The sequence below is a fragment of the Coenobita brevimanus genome, chromosome 87, assembly GCF_032717465.1.
Source record: "Coenobita brevimanus isolate Jiangsu-jjx chromosome 87, ASM3271746v2, whole genome shotgun sequence".
Lineage (NCBI taxonomy): Eukaryota > Metazoa > Arthropoda > Malacostraca > Decapoda > Coenobitidae > Coenobita > Coenobita brevimanus.
In genome coordinates this window covers 9,975,743-9,990,931 of record NC_137040.1, presented here as the reverse complement: position 1 = coordinate 9,990,931, position 15,189 = coordinate 9,975,743, and the positions used below count along the sequence as shown (strand labels likewise).

The 15,189-nt window shown below is 41.0% G+C and overlaps 1 protein-coding gene across 1 annotated transcript in view; it reads left to right on the top strand.

Moving 5' to 3' along the window:
• The window catches only part of LOC145410992 (lysosome membrane protein 2-like), a 183,480-nt gene extending 168,667 nt beyond the window's left edge, over nt 1-14,813 (top strand). Inside the window, exon 11 of the mRNA XM_080281051.1 lies at nt 13,725-14,813. Within this exon, the coding sequence (XP_080137177.1) occupies nt 13,725-13,976 (252 nt within the window). The 3' untranslated portion in view covers nt 13,977-14,813. The remainder of the gene's footprint in view (nt 1-13,724) is intronic.
• Nucleotides 14,814-15,189: the final 376 nt, after the last annotated feature.

Below are 15,189 nucleotides of genomic sequence, written 5' to 3'. Positions count from 1 at the left end.
ATTGTAATGGTATTCTGATGGAAATTTATTAATACTTCCATAAATTCAAATGAAGATGGGTTCAGGTCTGAGTCAATGAGAGAAACGTTTGCAAGTGCTGCCGAGTAGATGAGTGCTACGCCTCCTCCCGGATAGTCAACAGTAGGCCTGGGAATACTAATAATAGAATGTGTCTTAGGAAAAGCATTACGAATAATATCGATATCAGACTCATACAACCAGGTTTCAGTCAAGCACAAAATGTCAAGCTCATGCTGATTTAGAGTTTCATTAATATAGTCTATTTTATTACGAATAGAACGAATATTTAAAAGACCCATCCTTAACTGGTTTAAGAGGGACGTAGTCAGTTTTTTGAATGGTCACAATTGGTGTTTTCAATCAATCTATTCCTATGAGAAATCATAATTGGACATTCTCTACTTGATGCAAAATGGGCAGCCGACTGTGACTTTGAATTAGCATCGTAATGTCTTAAAGAGGAGCATTTGAAGCATTTGGGAGAATTTCTGTTACTACAGTCCTTAGATTTATGGGCTCCAGCATAAAAGACGCATTTAGGTTCATCACTTTTCCTAGAACATCTCTCAAATGTATGACCAAAGCCTTGACAGAGATGACACTGTGTAACCCAGAATCTGTCGAAAGCGCGGCATCTTGTAAGATCCACATAGATGTAATTGCCCTGTTCTACAATGGAGGATCTCACCTCTGGCAACATCTTCAAGACAGCAGTTTTGGTGTCATTCCTTGTCCTTGTGAAGTGAAGGTTGAGGGTACAACCTTGATCAACGAGCATCTTAATTTTATTGTTTTTTCTCAGAATATTTGGGATGATGTCAGAGTCGTCCAAGGAAGAGGAAAGGCCTGTCACTTTCATTTTAGGCAACATTTTCTTTGGCTCTGATATGCAAAAAGTGCTCTCAGAGCCAAAATGATCAGTCAGCACCCCAGTTGCTTCACCCTTGGCCTCAGCTGACAGAAACTTCATTACCAGCCCACCAGCCTTGGTCTTAAGGCAGCTATCAACCGGTACCGAGTTAAGTACGCCTCTGATGTCTTCTGGTCCCATCTGATTTGTCAGGGCACCAGCGCCACTCTGGTTTCACAGTCAGTACATGCTGACTATGAATGGCTTTTTTCTGGCCATGAGCACTGGTCTCAATCACGCCCCAAGGCAGATCCATCCCTCCCCCCATGAGAGACCCGCGAACAGCATCCGCAAATGACTTGGCCTGATCTTGCGTGACCGCCATGGGTGATGAGACCTTGGTCTCTAGTGCCTCCAGTCTATTTGATAAGTCTCTGATTGCTTGAAAGATCGGCCCAATAACTTTATCTTCAAACTCCTTCTTGGTATTACTTCCTCCACCAGCCAAGACCTCGTCTGCTGGTGCAACACACTGGCTACACAGCCAGCGAAAATCCAGCTGGTGCCTCTTCTTCATGTATGGATAGTCGCCCGCATCCAGATTTTCACAAGCTATATGAATCCACTCGCTGCAGTAGGCGCACTTCAGTGCTTGTGCACTGATGACAGATGGATGAAAAATCATCAGCTAAGAATGTCTGATAAGTGCTGTTGCATGGTTACGTGATTTCTACTGTACACTCCGGTCTTGTTATACAAATGTTGGTGATACGACTCCTTTTTGGAATAACAATGACAAAATTATCACGAATTCGCTAGAATGATGCCTCTTGGTGAGGTGATTGAGGTAGTGTTTACTTACGCTGTGATCGTCTGCCTTTCATACCATTTTGTGTGTGAAAGGCCACTGAAACACTATTGCTGTTGCCAAATAAGAGTATAAGCGCATGACAAATAGTCATAACTCTCTATATGCAAGGGTTTTGTCACGTGAAAACCTGTCGCATAATGGTTTATCATATAATGTAGTCGGTATTACATGGTTTTTTGGGGGGATGGGGAGGGTGCTTTTGACCTTTAAACCAAAAATATACAAAAACCTTACCCTTGTAGGCTTGCCTTCAGTGCCCCTCAGTAGCACCACACTGTCCATCAGGGGGAGCATGCTTGCCTTTCATGATTTCCACAAGTTTCAATATATCACAGAAAAAGTTATCACTTCACTTATTATCATACATGGCACTATTTGTCAAGTACCTGCCCTGTTATTTGATGAAAGCAGTGGTTTCATTGGCGTTTCATGCACAAAATGAAATGAAAGGCAGATGATTACAGCGAATGTAAACACTGGGGATTCATGTTGGCTCAGATTGCTGACTGTCGGCTTGCATACACCACTGAGTCCGCATGAGATGCTCGGAGTCCGCTGTCACAATTATCTTTCTAGCAAAATCCAGACCAAATTTTTATTGTTATTTCTAAAGGGTATAACTTTTGAATTATCGTTGTAGCAATTTATCACATAGTGAACAGTCGTATTACAAGACTTGACTGTAGTGCAGTGTAAGATATTAAATGAAATGATAACTTTTTGCATGTGAAATACTGAAACCTGTGACTTGGAAATCATGTCTACTGTGCACGCATAGCCTCCCGGACAGTTGATAACGATGCCTTCCAGTCAGCTGATTGAGCCAAGATGGTTGCCCAGTGTTTACATTTGTAGTACTCATCTGCCTTTTATTCCATTTTGTGCATGAAAGGCCATTGAAACAACATTGCTAATGCCAGATAACAGTGCAAGTGCAAAATGAATAGTGCAAAATACAATTTTAAGTGAAATGAAAACTATTTTGCATTTGGAATACTGAAACTTGTGACTTGGAAATCATGTTGCCCATAGTGGAAAGCATGATACTATTGAGGGGTGAAAGGAAAGCCCCCCCCCCCTTTTAAGTGGGGACGCTCACCATCCACTCACTTGATGTAGTGCTGCTCTCGAGTGACTACCCTTTCCTCTCTTCCTTCCTTCATTCCATCCTTCCTCTTCAGTCTTTCTTTCCTTCGTTCTTTCCTCTTCCTTCTGTGTCTGGGTGACTGTACACTGAGTGACAAGCCAAATGGTATCCTGTACACCAGGAAACCATTTACTACAGTGGGTGGTAACAATGTAACCAAATTATGGTGCCTGGTGGTTTAGTGAGTAGTTAAGGCACCCCAATCAGATTGAGCCTGTGCAGGTTTATATCCAAGGGGTGGTTGGGGTTTATTGCTCACATATTGCCACTCTGGGATGTGTGAGGCTGGTCACTATCATCTTAAATGTCAGGACCAACATGCCTAGCCCCAGGCTGGTACACTCCTTATGGGGCAATGCAGGATTAGATGATGATGATGATAAGGTATATGGTGAATACTCTTGCATGAATCAGATAGAGTTGCAGCTAGATAATATGTAGTCACTAGATTCCGTGATTTTTCTGCCAAATTGGCAACACTGGAGCTGCCCAAGCAGAACAGACAAGGGGAGCTGGAGTGCAGGCCATGTCAGAAAGCGTGGGAAGGGTTGTGTGAGTGGGAACAGTGCATCATGTGGAACACCATCAATGTTTTCCAGCACTTCTCAGATATTTTTGAAGAATGACCACCTGCTTTTCATGAATAACCGAGTTTGACATGAGTGGGCGCCACAAAAGTGAGGGACTACTGCGCATGCAAGTATCCTGTGTCTGTTCATAGGTGAAGAGGGTAGCAGATGTCAGATATGGAATTACTGAATGGATAAAACGGAATACATTGAGATGGTATGAAGATATTCAAAGAATGCAAATTATATGAGTGTCACCGAAAACTTTTGAAAGTGAACCTGAAGGTAATGTTGGAAGAGGCAGACCTTATATGGCAATGTAATGCCAGAAGAGGCAGACCTTACATGGTAAGGAAGAAGAGAGTGGAGCAGTATGTTAGTGAAAGGGAAGCAAGAGGAAGAGGAGTGTTTGAAAAAGAGAAGGTTTTGTGACAACAAAACAGCCTCATTGTGGTTCTGTTATTGCCATCCCCTGTCAGGAGGGAGCAGGAGGGAGCAGGGCTTTGGAGATTAGGATGAAGAGGGGTCCACGTCTGGCCAAAACTTTTATAGTGTTTAATTTTGTTTTAGTTTATAAGGCTCCAGCATGCTTCCATGTATTTTCCTTGGTCACCTAATGATGGCTGTGCACACTACTCGATCTCTAGCAGCCTCTCTGTTTATTCCCTTACCCCGTAGGTTACACTGTATGACCTTGTTCTAAGCCATTTTTTTGGTTAGCCTATCATAACTGTACCCTCAGTGTTCATACTGCTCACCCTTCACATCCAGTTGTCATCCTACATCCTCTCAACATGCCCAGACTATCTTAGTCTACCCCATCTCATCACTTCTCTGATACAGCAAAATCCCCGTATATGAGTGTCCATTATACAAGAATTTAGTGTAATGAGGTTAACAAATATAAGACACTTTTTGGTCATATGAATACTGAAAATTTGATGGTTCAAGCAGCAGTCAAGAATCTGAGAATCTGTTACGAAGTGCACATACGGAAAATATTAAAAGCACCTTCAAGTTTCACCATTACATTCTCTCAGGTCTCAGTGAGACACCAGCCCTGGCAGTACTTAAGTGACATAGGGGTGGTTCAGCCCCAACAAGCTGGGACAGTGTTCATATTATATACTGTACAGTTGAGTTGTGATTCAGGACAGAGGAAAGTAACAGTCTTATAAAAACACAAGCATTTAACTTCTCCCTCTGTTATTTATTGACACAGTAATATCACTCAACTGTGTTGGGGAAATAAAATGTGTCTGTTGAGGTATCCAGTTTTCAGATGGATTCATTTGTTTACAATCTGTGCATTGTGCTTTTGTCACTCACTGCTAGGGTTCCATGACACAAGTCTTGCCTATGTGACCCACATCCTATATCTGTGTGCCTCAGCCTCATCGTTGTGTTGACTGTCTGTGTGTCTAGAAGCAATTTTTTTCTCTCCTCTCACCACACGGTTCCAAACAACAATTTAATTACAATGTCTAAGCACCTAGAAAGTGTGTGTTCTTGCAGTGAACCTGCTAAGAACTTAGGAAAAGCATTTACCCTTGAGGAAAAAGAGAAAATATTGACCAAAGTAGTGCATGGTATGGGAGCTTAATACGAATGAGGGGAGAGTTACATTCGTACAGTCAGAAATATGAGTTGGCTGTATTTACAGTGTGGATAGGCCCAGTGTTGGGAAATAATAAAAACTTTAAAGAGATTAATGGTGAAGGAACAGTAAAATTCATAAGTTTTCATGTTTATAGCAATGAGCGTGAAAAGTGTTTTTTGACATTTGTTATGAGCTGATGAACACAGATGGAAAAATTTGGCATTTACAGTATGTGACTAATTTATGTGCTGTCAGAAATTAACCCTTTAGACATGGTGGTCAACTACAGCAAAAAATATTGGTCTAGTCAACTGTTTTTCACAGATACAGATGTCCCCTGATCCACTTGCACAGAAAAGGCAGTTCATAAGTTCATTTGATCAATTTCATTTTTTGGCTACATTTAGACAGTCTACTTGAGTCTGCTGTGCCCAGGGACTGTCGTATCTAAAGGGTTAACTAAAGTAATTATGCAAGTTCAGTTCATACAAATTTATACAGCTTGGTTGACATGTTTATTTTTCAGGGTTACTGCACTCATGTTTACCATAAAAGTTGTAAGTAGTCACAAGCCAGAGTTTAGAGTTTATGGACATGATTGTAATTCAGAGGTCATTTCTTGGGGTTCTTTATGCTTCCATTGCAGTAGATGTGCTAGATGCTTTATTATAGATCTTGTGTTAATTTGGTGTGTCCATTCAAGCCCTCGAAATCCTGGCTTCAACCAGGGGGGGTGGGGGGACTTTAACAACATTCTGTAACTTCACATATACAGTACGTACCTATCTTCAAGAGCCAAGCCAAATGCTGTAATGTTAAAAATGGGTGACAAATCCCTCGTTATGCGCTTCTCCGCACAAAATTCATCCATCCAGCTCAGTATCTTGTCAGTCCCTTAGCCTCACCAACTTCCATACCTCTCTTCCTCACACACTCATCCACCATATCCCTCCACTTTCTTCTTGGCCTACCTCGCCTCCTCCCTCCTTCAGATTTGCTAAGATGTATACCTTTTTCACCACTCTGTTGTTATCCATTCTCTCCACATGACCAAACCACGTCAGTACACTCTGTTCGATTCTGATGTCCACAGACTTTAACTTTGTTGTTGTTTAAAATTGCCTTAACATAGCATTACAGGACTAAGCTGGCTGTGGTCAAATACCGAATCCCCTTTTTCCTATACATTATGTACAGTACTCATTTATACAAGTATTCACTCTACAAACAGATTTCCATAAATCTAACTGTGTGTAACATTGGGACCTTCCCGTATATTGAAGTCCCATTTTTCCTCTCAACTTTTCATTTGCAGTCCTACCCCAGTGGGCCATTCAGTCAAGGACACACTATATTTCCATCTAATCATTCGGAGTCTCCGTCATATGTATGAGCCAGAGAATATTTTCCTACTGTACTGCCCAAGTCTTACTACTATAAAGCATTACACTCCTAGCACATGCTCCATACAGGAGTCCCTTAGCATGAAGGTAGAGCCCTGTCAGTGTTAGGAGAAGCAGCAGACTACTTCCATCCACTCCTTACCCTTGCAACCAGGCAACTTCCAGCCCTACTTCTAATACATATCATGTCCCTCAAATAATGAAATTCCACACACTCAAGAGACTCAGCAGCATGATGAATCTTTTCCCACTTCTCTGCTTATATATATTCTCCTTTACATACTACACACTCAGAATCAGCATTATTTTGCAGCTACCTCGAATACCACTACATATCTAAGGCACCCACTTATCACAAACACTGCTCAGAATGGAACTACGTCTCATACCCTTGTTAAAAATTGTGCATGGTCATACTCCTTTTGTTATGCCAGCACCTCCACGTGCCCTAGGTATCTTTAATTTTGTTTTATCCATGTTTACTCTCTCGCCCTTGTATCCCATTCCATCTCTCCATCCCCTAAATCTTTCCTCCACTACCCATTCTTTCTTTGCAGTTTCATGAGCATAAAACACCTCCCATGGGAGTCCAATTCTGAAATATCATGAAAGAACTTCAAACACCGTAATAAACAATAAAGGACTTAATACTTTCCATTGATGCATACCGTTGTTCGTGGAAAATTTGTCACACAAATGTCTGTACACTGTGACATGGATGTAAGCACCTTTGCACATTCTCATAATCACTTTAGCCAACTATTTCTCAATCCCATGCCTTCTCATTGTCCACTTCAACACCTCCGTGGGCATTCTGTCAAATGCCTTCTTCTTATCATCAAAAACTAAATACAACTCTCACTTCCTTCCTGTATAGTTTTCATGATGGTATTTGACAGTGAAGATTGCATAAGTTGTCCTTTTGCCTGACATGAACCCAATGTGCCCCAATCTGCATATCAGTATTTACATTTTCCTTTATGATGCCCTCCAGGATTCTCTCCATTACTCTCATTATTTGTTTCAAAATGTTTTGCATGAATAAATGGAGCACTCCAGGGTCATCACTCTTCCCCTTGTTACAGTCATGCTCTTCAGTGAGTTATCTGGAACAGCTCATAATAATAGACATAATAACAAAATTAATCAGATCAGTAACTAAACCTTCCTTTATGTCTAGTGGCCTTAATCTCAGCAGTCAACCCAGACACACCTGCAGCGTTCTCCAACTGCATTGCATTGATTGCCTTGCCCATGGTACCAGTATCAACCATAGGCCAAAGGGCCAAACACCAGATCATTCATCTACAGACTTTCCCTCTTCCAGTCACACTCCTCATTCTGCAACTGGTTGTAATATTCTTTCCAAGCATTCTTGATATCCTCGCTGTCCACCACTACTCTTCCCTCATCATTCTTCACACACTGTTTACCTATGATATTCCTGTTTTATCTGTTTAGACATCTTTAACTCCTCATTCAGCAGCTGATTGTAATATTCCTTCCAAGCATTCTTAATATCCTCACTATCCACCGCTACTCTTCCCTCATCATTCTTCACACACTACCTATCTATGATATTCCTGTTTTATCTGTTTACCTACCATAAACACCGTATCTCTCCATTCAGCACTATTTAGGCTATCCAGTAAAACTCCCTGAGATTCAGATGTTGCTCTGTTTGTTCCTCTCTGACTTTGCACTTAGCTGTCAAGTATAACTCTTTGTTTCCACCCATTTTCCATTCCCTAAACAGTCTTCTTTTCTCTTTATCTAGGGCATCTACTCACTCATCCCACCATCACATTACCTTCTGTTGTGGTGGGCCCCTTGTCCAGCCACAAACTAAGTCAGTGTCTCTCAAGAGATTCGTTTAGAGAGCTCTGTACAGCTCATTTACATGTTATACTCATTCATCTTATCCTGTGAATATGCTTCTCATCATTCTGATCTCATTCTCCAGCTATTTAAGGCTTGGTATGCTCACTTTCTTTTCACAGATTTTCTTTGTACATCATTATCATTCTTACTCTTATTTTGACCTAAAGGTGAGATGAGATAGGTTTTATAAACAAAGAAAGTGACAGTGCAGGAGCAAGAGTACTATCAAAAGCAGGCCCTGTCAAATGACCAGCACCAGACATGGACAGCCTGTGGCCCAGGTGCACCCTCTGTGTTGCCCATTGAACTGGGTGATAATTCTTGAACATGAATTTTAGCCCGGAAATGAGAAAAAATGTGATTGATGGAACATTTGTGGTACTGACATAATAAGTGTAGCACTTTGAACTATCATAAATAAATTTGGTATGATGTTCACTAAATTTGATACTGAATCTTTTTTTTTTTTTTTTTTTTTTTTTTTTTTTTTTATAAATACATTGGTAACCCCATCCTTTAAAAGGAATGATAAAAGAGTTGTGCCATTATACAATACTTCAAGAGGACCTAGATGTCAAAATGAAGTTCCAAGACATTCCAGTCAAGGAATTTAATAGTAAATACTCGAGTGAAAAATACCAAAACCTCACTGCTTTTGCACGGAAGAAGCTTGCCTTGTTTGGTAGCAAATATATAGCCTGATTGAGGTCAGATACCTCTTATTTACCTTTATTCTGAATCATTGATAAGCAATTTGAATTAATTATTTCCCTTTTCAAAGCAAGCCTGAGGACAGTAAATCACCCATGGGAATGAGGGTGGGTTCATGGAATGTGGGAAGTTTGAGAGGAAGAGCGGGGGAATTGGTTGAGGCATTCAGTAGGAGGTGGGTGGATGTGGCGTGTTTTCAGGAAGCCCGGTACAGGGGTGGATCAGCCAGAAAGATTGTTGGGAAGGACTGTTGCTATAAGTTGTTTTGGCAGGGGGGGACAGACGGATATGGAGGTGTTGGTGTGATGATTGCGGAGAAATGGGTGGAATATGTTATGAATGTTTTGAGAGTAAGCGATAGGATATTGGTAGTGAAAATTCTGTTGGGAAGAAAGATAGCTGCGATTATATCGGCACATGCTTCACAGGCAGGATTGGATGAATCAGAGAAAGATAGATTTTGTGATGGTTTAATACGTGTAGTGGGTGGTATGCGGGATGATGAGATAGTGATTTTGGGAGGGGACTTAAATGGTCATGTAGGTGAAGCAGCACAAGGTTATGAAGGAGCGCATGGGGGATGTGCGTATGGTCTAAGGACTGCAGAAGGGGAAAGGATACTCGAGTTTGGGGAGGCAACGGACATGATTGTGTGCAACACATATTTTAGGAAAAGAGACAGTAGGTTAATTGCGTATGAGTCTGGGGGAAATAGCAGTCAGATAGATTATTTTCTGGTTAGGAGGGCCGATAGGAGGTTAGTGAGGGATGTTAAAGTTATAGGAAGTGAGGAGTGTGTGCAGCAGCACAAACTATTGATTTGTGATACGGTGCTTAAAGAACAAGTGATGAAAAAGAGGACTTATGTACCTAGGAGGAAAATATGGAAGCTGAAAAACCAAGTAGTAAGGGATGCCTTCTATAGCGAGTTGAGGAGAGTGGTGGCTGAACAGGGAGCTGTAGACAGAGGCGTTAATGAACAGTACAGAGCCCTCAAGAACAGTTTCTTGAGAGTCACTGATGTAACATGCGGTTGGACAAGAGGACCACCAAGACATAAAGTAACTTGGTGGTGGGATGAGGGTGTAGAAGCTGCAGTTAAGGAGAAAAGAAGGCTTTTCTGGGAATGGAAAAAGGGTGGTAGCAAAGAGGAATATTTGGCTGCCAAGCATAGGGCTAGAAGAGAGGTATACAGGGCAAAGTCTGAGTCACAGAGACAATTACTTGATAACCTAAATCATGGGGAAAGGAAAAATATATTTAGGGTGGCAGGTCAGGTGAAGAGGGATAATCAGGATATCATAGGTGAGCAGTGTGTGAAGAATGATGGAGGCTTTAGGAAGGGAAGAGGTTGTGTAGATCAGATATTCATTCTTAGATCTTTAGTGGAAAAGTTTCTAGAGAAGGGAAAGAAGTTGTATGCGGATTTCATGGATTTGGAGAAAGCATATGACAGGGTGCATAGACAAGAATTATGGAAAGTGTTAAGAATATATGGAGTAGATGGGAAGCTGGAGAGTGAAAGATAAAAATGGTAGATTACTAGTGGAGAAGGGAGAAAAAGTGAGCAGATGGAGAGAACACTTTAAGGAATTGTTGAACATAGAGGATGGAAGTAATGCGAGTATAAGTGGCTGGGGAATGGCTGGGAGAAGGAGGGAGGTGAGAAGACAGGAAGAAATCAGTAGGATAGAAGTTGTGGAAGTAATGAAGAAAGTTATATCAGGGAAAGCCCCAGGAATTGATGGAGTGTGTTGTGAAATGCTGAAGCATGGGGGAGAGATAGTAGTAGAATGGATGTGGAAGATGTGCAGATTGGCCTGGTAGGAAGGTAGAGTCCCGGAGGATTGGAAGTCAGGTATAATTATTCCCTTGTACAAAGGAAAAGGGGAAAAAGAAGTGTGTGGTAATCATAGGGGCATTTGTCTTCTTAGTATAATAGGAAAAGTGTATGGTAGGATACTTATTGACAGTTAGAGAAAGAACAGAGAAATTAGTTGGAGAAGAACAGGGAGGCTTTAGGAAGGGAAGAGGTTGTGTAGATCAGATATTCATTCTTAGATCTTTAGTGGAAAAGTTTCTAGAGAAGGGAAAGAAGTTGTATGCGGATTTCATGGATTTGGAGAAAGCATATGACAGGGTGGATAGACAAGGATTGTGGAAAGTGTTAAGAATATATGGAGTAGATGGGAAGTTGTTGAATGCTGTGACGAGTATGTACGATGGTGTGAAGGCTGCAGTGCATGTGGATGGTGAACTAAGTGAATTTTTCTCTTTGAAAGTTGGGTTGAAACAGGGATGTGTCATATCTCCATGGTTGTTCAATCTATACATGGATGGGGTAATAAAAGAGGTACAAGGTAGGGTAGTGGATGTTGGAGTGGCCCTGGTGAGAGAGGATAGTGTTTGGAAACTCCCTGTACTGTTCTTTGCAGATGATACTGTGTTGTTGAGTGAAGACGAAGGGGAGCTGCAAGACCTGGTGGATGAGTTTGGGAGAGTGTGTAAGAAACGGAATCTAAAGGTGAATGTAGGGAAGAGTAAAGTGATGGTCTTTGAGAGAGGTGAAGTCAGTGAATGTACAGCGAGGTTGGATGGTGGGGAATTGGTAAATGTGAGTACGTTTAAGTACTTGGGTAGTGTGATGAGTAAGGATGGAGGTTTGGAGGGTGAAGTGCTTGAAAGGGTACAGCAGGGAAGAAAGGTTGCTGGTTCTTTGAAAGCAGTGATAAGAAACAGGGAAGTGAGCATGGAAGTGAAAAAGTTACTACATGACAGTATTGTGATACCAACTCTAACGTATGGAAGTGAAGCTTGGACGTTGTTGGAAGGACACAAGTCAAGAGTGAGAGCAGTGGAAATGAGTTATTTAAGAGGAGCCTGTGGAATCACATGGAGAGACAGGCTGACGAATGAGGACATAAAGGAGCATCGTGGTGTGGATGTGGATGTGATAGGAAGCGTTATGAGGAACACACTGAGGTGGTTTGGCCATGTGGAGAGGATGGAGGGTGAAAGACTGACGAAGAGAGTGTATGTGAGTGAGGTGGAGGGGGGAAAGAGGGAGGGGGAGGCCAAGGATGAGATGGAGGGATGGGGTGGAGAGCTATATGAGAGAGGGGGGTGTGAGTTGGGAGTAGGGCAGTGCAATGGCGGGGGACAGGGCAACTTGGAGGCGATTTGTTTGTGGCCACCCCAAATGGGATTGAGGTGTTTGGAAATAGATAGATAGATCTATTTACCATAAATAGTTATGGGAAAACTTCCTTATTGTGGCTACACAATAATAATAGGAAACTAGTTATTATAGTTATTATTATTATATTAATATTGTTTTATTATTATTTGCAGTAGGTGGGGGCGCTCACCATCCACTCACTTCCGTCTGGCACAACAGCTCATTGTAATAGAGATTGACAAAAAGTTTTTTTTTTTTTTTTTTTAGTAAAAAAATAATGTCTATTGCCAGACGCCATAATCCCATACGGGATGGCCATTTGACTCTGAGTTACTTGTTTTACAAGGAGGGACACTAACCCTCCACCAACTCACTTGACATGTAGGGAGCACGTATGGTTTGGTTATATGGTTACCACCCAGCGTTGTAAATGGTTTCTTGGCTTACAGGAAAAATGTACATGCAATAATATTTTATAGTTATGTACCCCTGTAAATGCACACTACATGATTTATATTTTGATGTTTATTTCTCCCTAAGGATATACCCCTTGATTTCCAACCCAATTTTTTTTTTTTTTTTCTATAAAAAAAATAAAAATACTGACTACTTTCCAAAGCATCATTACTCAGTTTTTTCAGTCATAAATGGACATCCATGGAATGAGCAATATTTTTTTATGATTTTTACACCTATAAATGCACAATAAATGGTGTTTCTTCCTCCATAAGGCTGTACCTCTAGAAAAGATTATTCAATACTGGCAAAGAGAAACACATTAGTTCATCACCCTCACCACTCACAAAGGTCATCAGTAACACTTATCATCTCTAGATTTCATAATTTCACCATAGCAGTCACTCTGTAGAGCAATATTCACAAGAATCACCTACACATATATATATATACTTAGATACAAATGTCGGGCCTGTGAGACCAAAAATAGGCCTATTGAAAAAACATGTGGAGAAAGCAGACCGACATGTCCTTCCCCTGCAAGAGCAACACAAGGGAGGAAGGTACTGGAGTGGGCAGCCAGCCCGCACCCATACCTACGGAGTGATCACGTGATCAACATGGGGGTTGGTGTCCCAGACCCGACTTTTGCGTTCTAGGGTTAAATGGGGCACAGTGGGTAGCAGTACATGCATTTCCTACCCTTTTTACTAGAACGTGACTTGAATTTGCCCTCTCTCCATCATGATTGCTGAGTTGTAATTACAGACAACAGTAATACTGTACAGCAATGAAGAAGTGTTATGACAAAGATGTGAAATAAGCTGCAAAAGGGCAAAATTATGAGACTGGATATAGTTTACATTTTTAGTACAAGAATATGCTATTGTACTCTTCCATTCTTCAAACATGTACTTGAAATCCCACCTTAGGGGAGGGGACCATTGGATATAATGAGCTGTTGGTTGTAACAAACCTGGCTTTCTCCCAATTAACTTGCTGTAGCGAGGATCTACAGTATATTTAAATCTTTCCAGGTTGTCAAGGCCAGCTTAGAGTTGGCTTTCTTTGTCCTTGGTGGATTGCTAGTGGTGTTTGTGTGTATTGCCATCGCAGCAGGATACCTGGACCTACCTGTACCCTACCTCAACCCAAGCTACACCCACCGTCAAGGCAAGGTTGTCAGAAGAGATGAGGGATTAGCAGGGCAGCCTCAACCACCCAAACCAGAGCTAACAGGGCACACCAACACCATGGTTTCTGACCAGCCTGAGAATGACCAGGCATGACATATATGGACAGACACACATGCAGGTGGACATTATGGGATGAATACTCAGTACAGGATGAATGGGAATAATGTTTATGCTGAGTCACAGCATGGTTATTCCAGTCAAAATACTGGTTTGTACAGTCATCCAGGGACTACTATGATTAGGAATGGAGTACCTTACTGGGCAACCTGGAGGTCTCCTTACCCATACCCACAACAGTACTTAAATGCAGTGGGCTATCAGCCACACTCCCAGGGTTTGTATCTGTACCCTCAGCTTCCACCACATGCTGATGCTCTCCCAAATGCCAATAGAAAGAACCGCAGAAGGCAAAAACGATTTTAGCATCATATATACATTTTTAAATAAAAGAAAAAAATAGGTCTTTTATTTTATTCCGGATTATATGTGTTCATGTGTGTCTGTCCATTGTAGGCTAGGAAACAGTCGTTATATGGATCTTACTTAGGAATATAAGTGATGTGCCTCCTCAAGTAGTTTTAAGTGTTAAGCAAAATTTTATCAATAAAATCAGTAAATGATATACGGTTCATATCGGTCAGAAAATACTGTATCTGATTCTTGTGTATAATATCGACGGGATATGCAAAGCAGCAATATCTTGAAATTGTAAGATCATGACTTTACTCATACATTTTGTTAACTTTTTGTACTGCAGTTTGTATACTGTATTTTGAAATTACATTCCATCCTAGAGTGTAAGTGGACGTTGCCCCAGATGTACAACTAGTTACTTGTTTTAATATGTATGTATATTTTTGCAAATAGTATCACTAGTTTGGTGATGCTGTGATATTTTACCGATTTTGATAGCATTTAGATATTTTTTTATAAACCCAAATAAAATTTTTGATACCAAGGTTGTTATATGATTTCTTCCAGTGGGAGTAATCACTGCAGCATTGTAGTTATTCAGTAATAATTTCAGACATATGGGGTTCTGAACTAAAGAAACCAGATTCCAACTTACTTTCATTTATTTTCTACATATATAAGTTTTGAGTTTCCAGACAGAGTGAGGGAACTAATTAGCCCGATTTTTTTTTTTTTTTTTTTTTTTTCCCTGTTTAGGTTATCATGTTCCCAAACAATACACACTGTTATAATAAGATATTTTGCTGGCTGCCAGTTTGATTTTATTTCCAGGCAGGCTGAAAAAAAATTACAGGACTACTCAGACCACAGTACAGTCAGATTATTCAGCTAA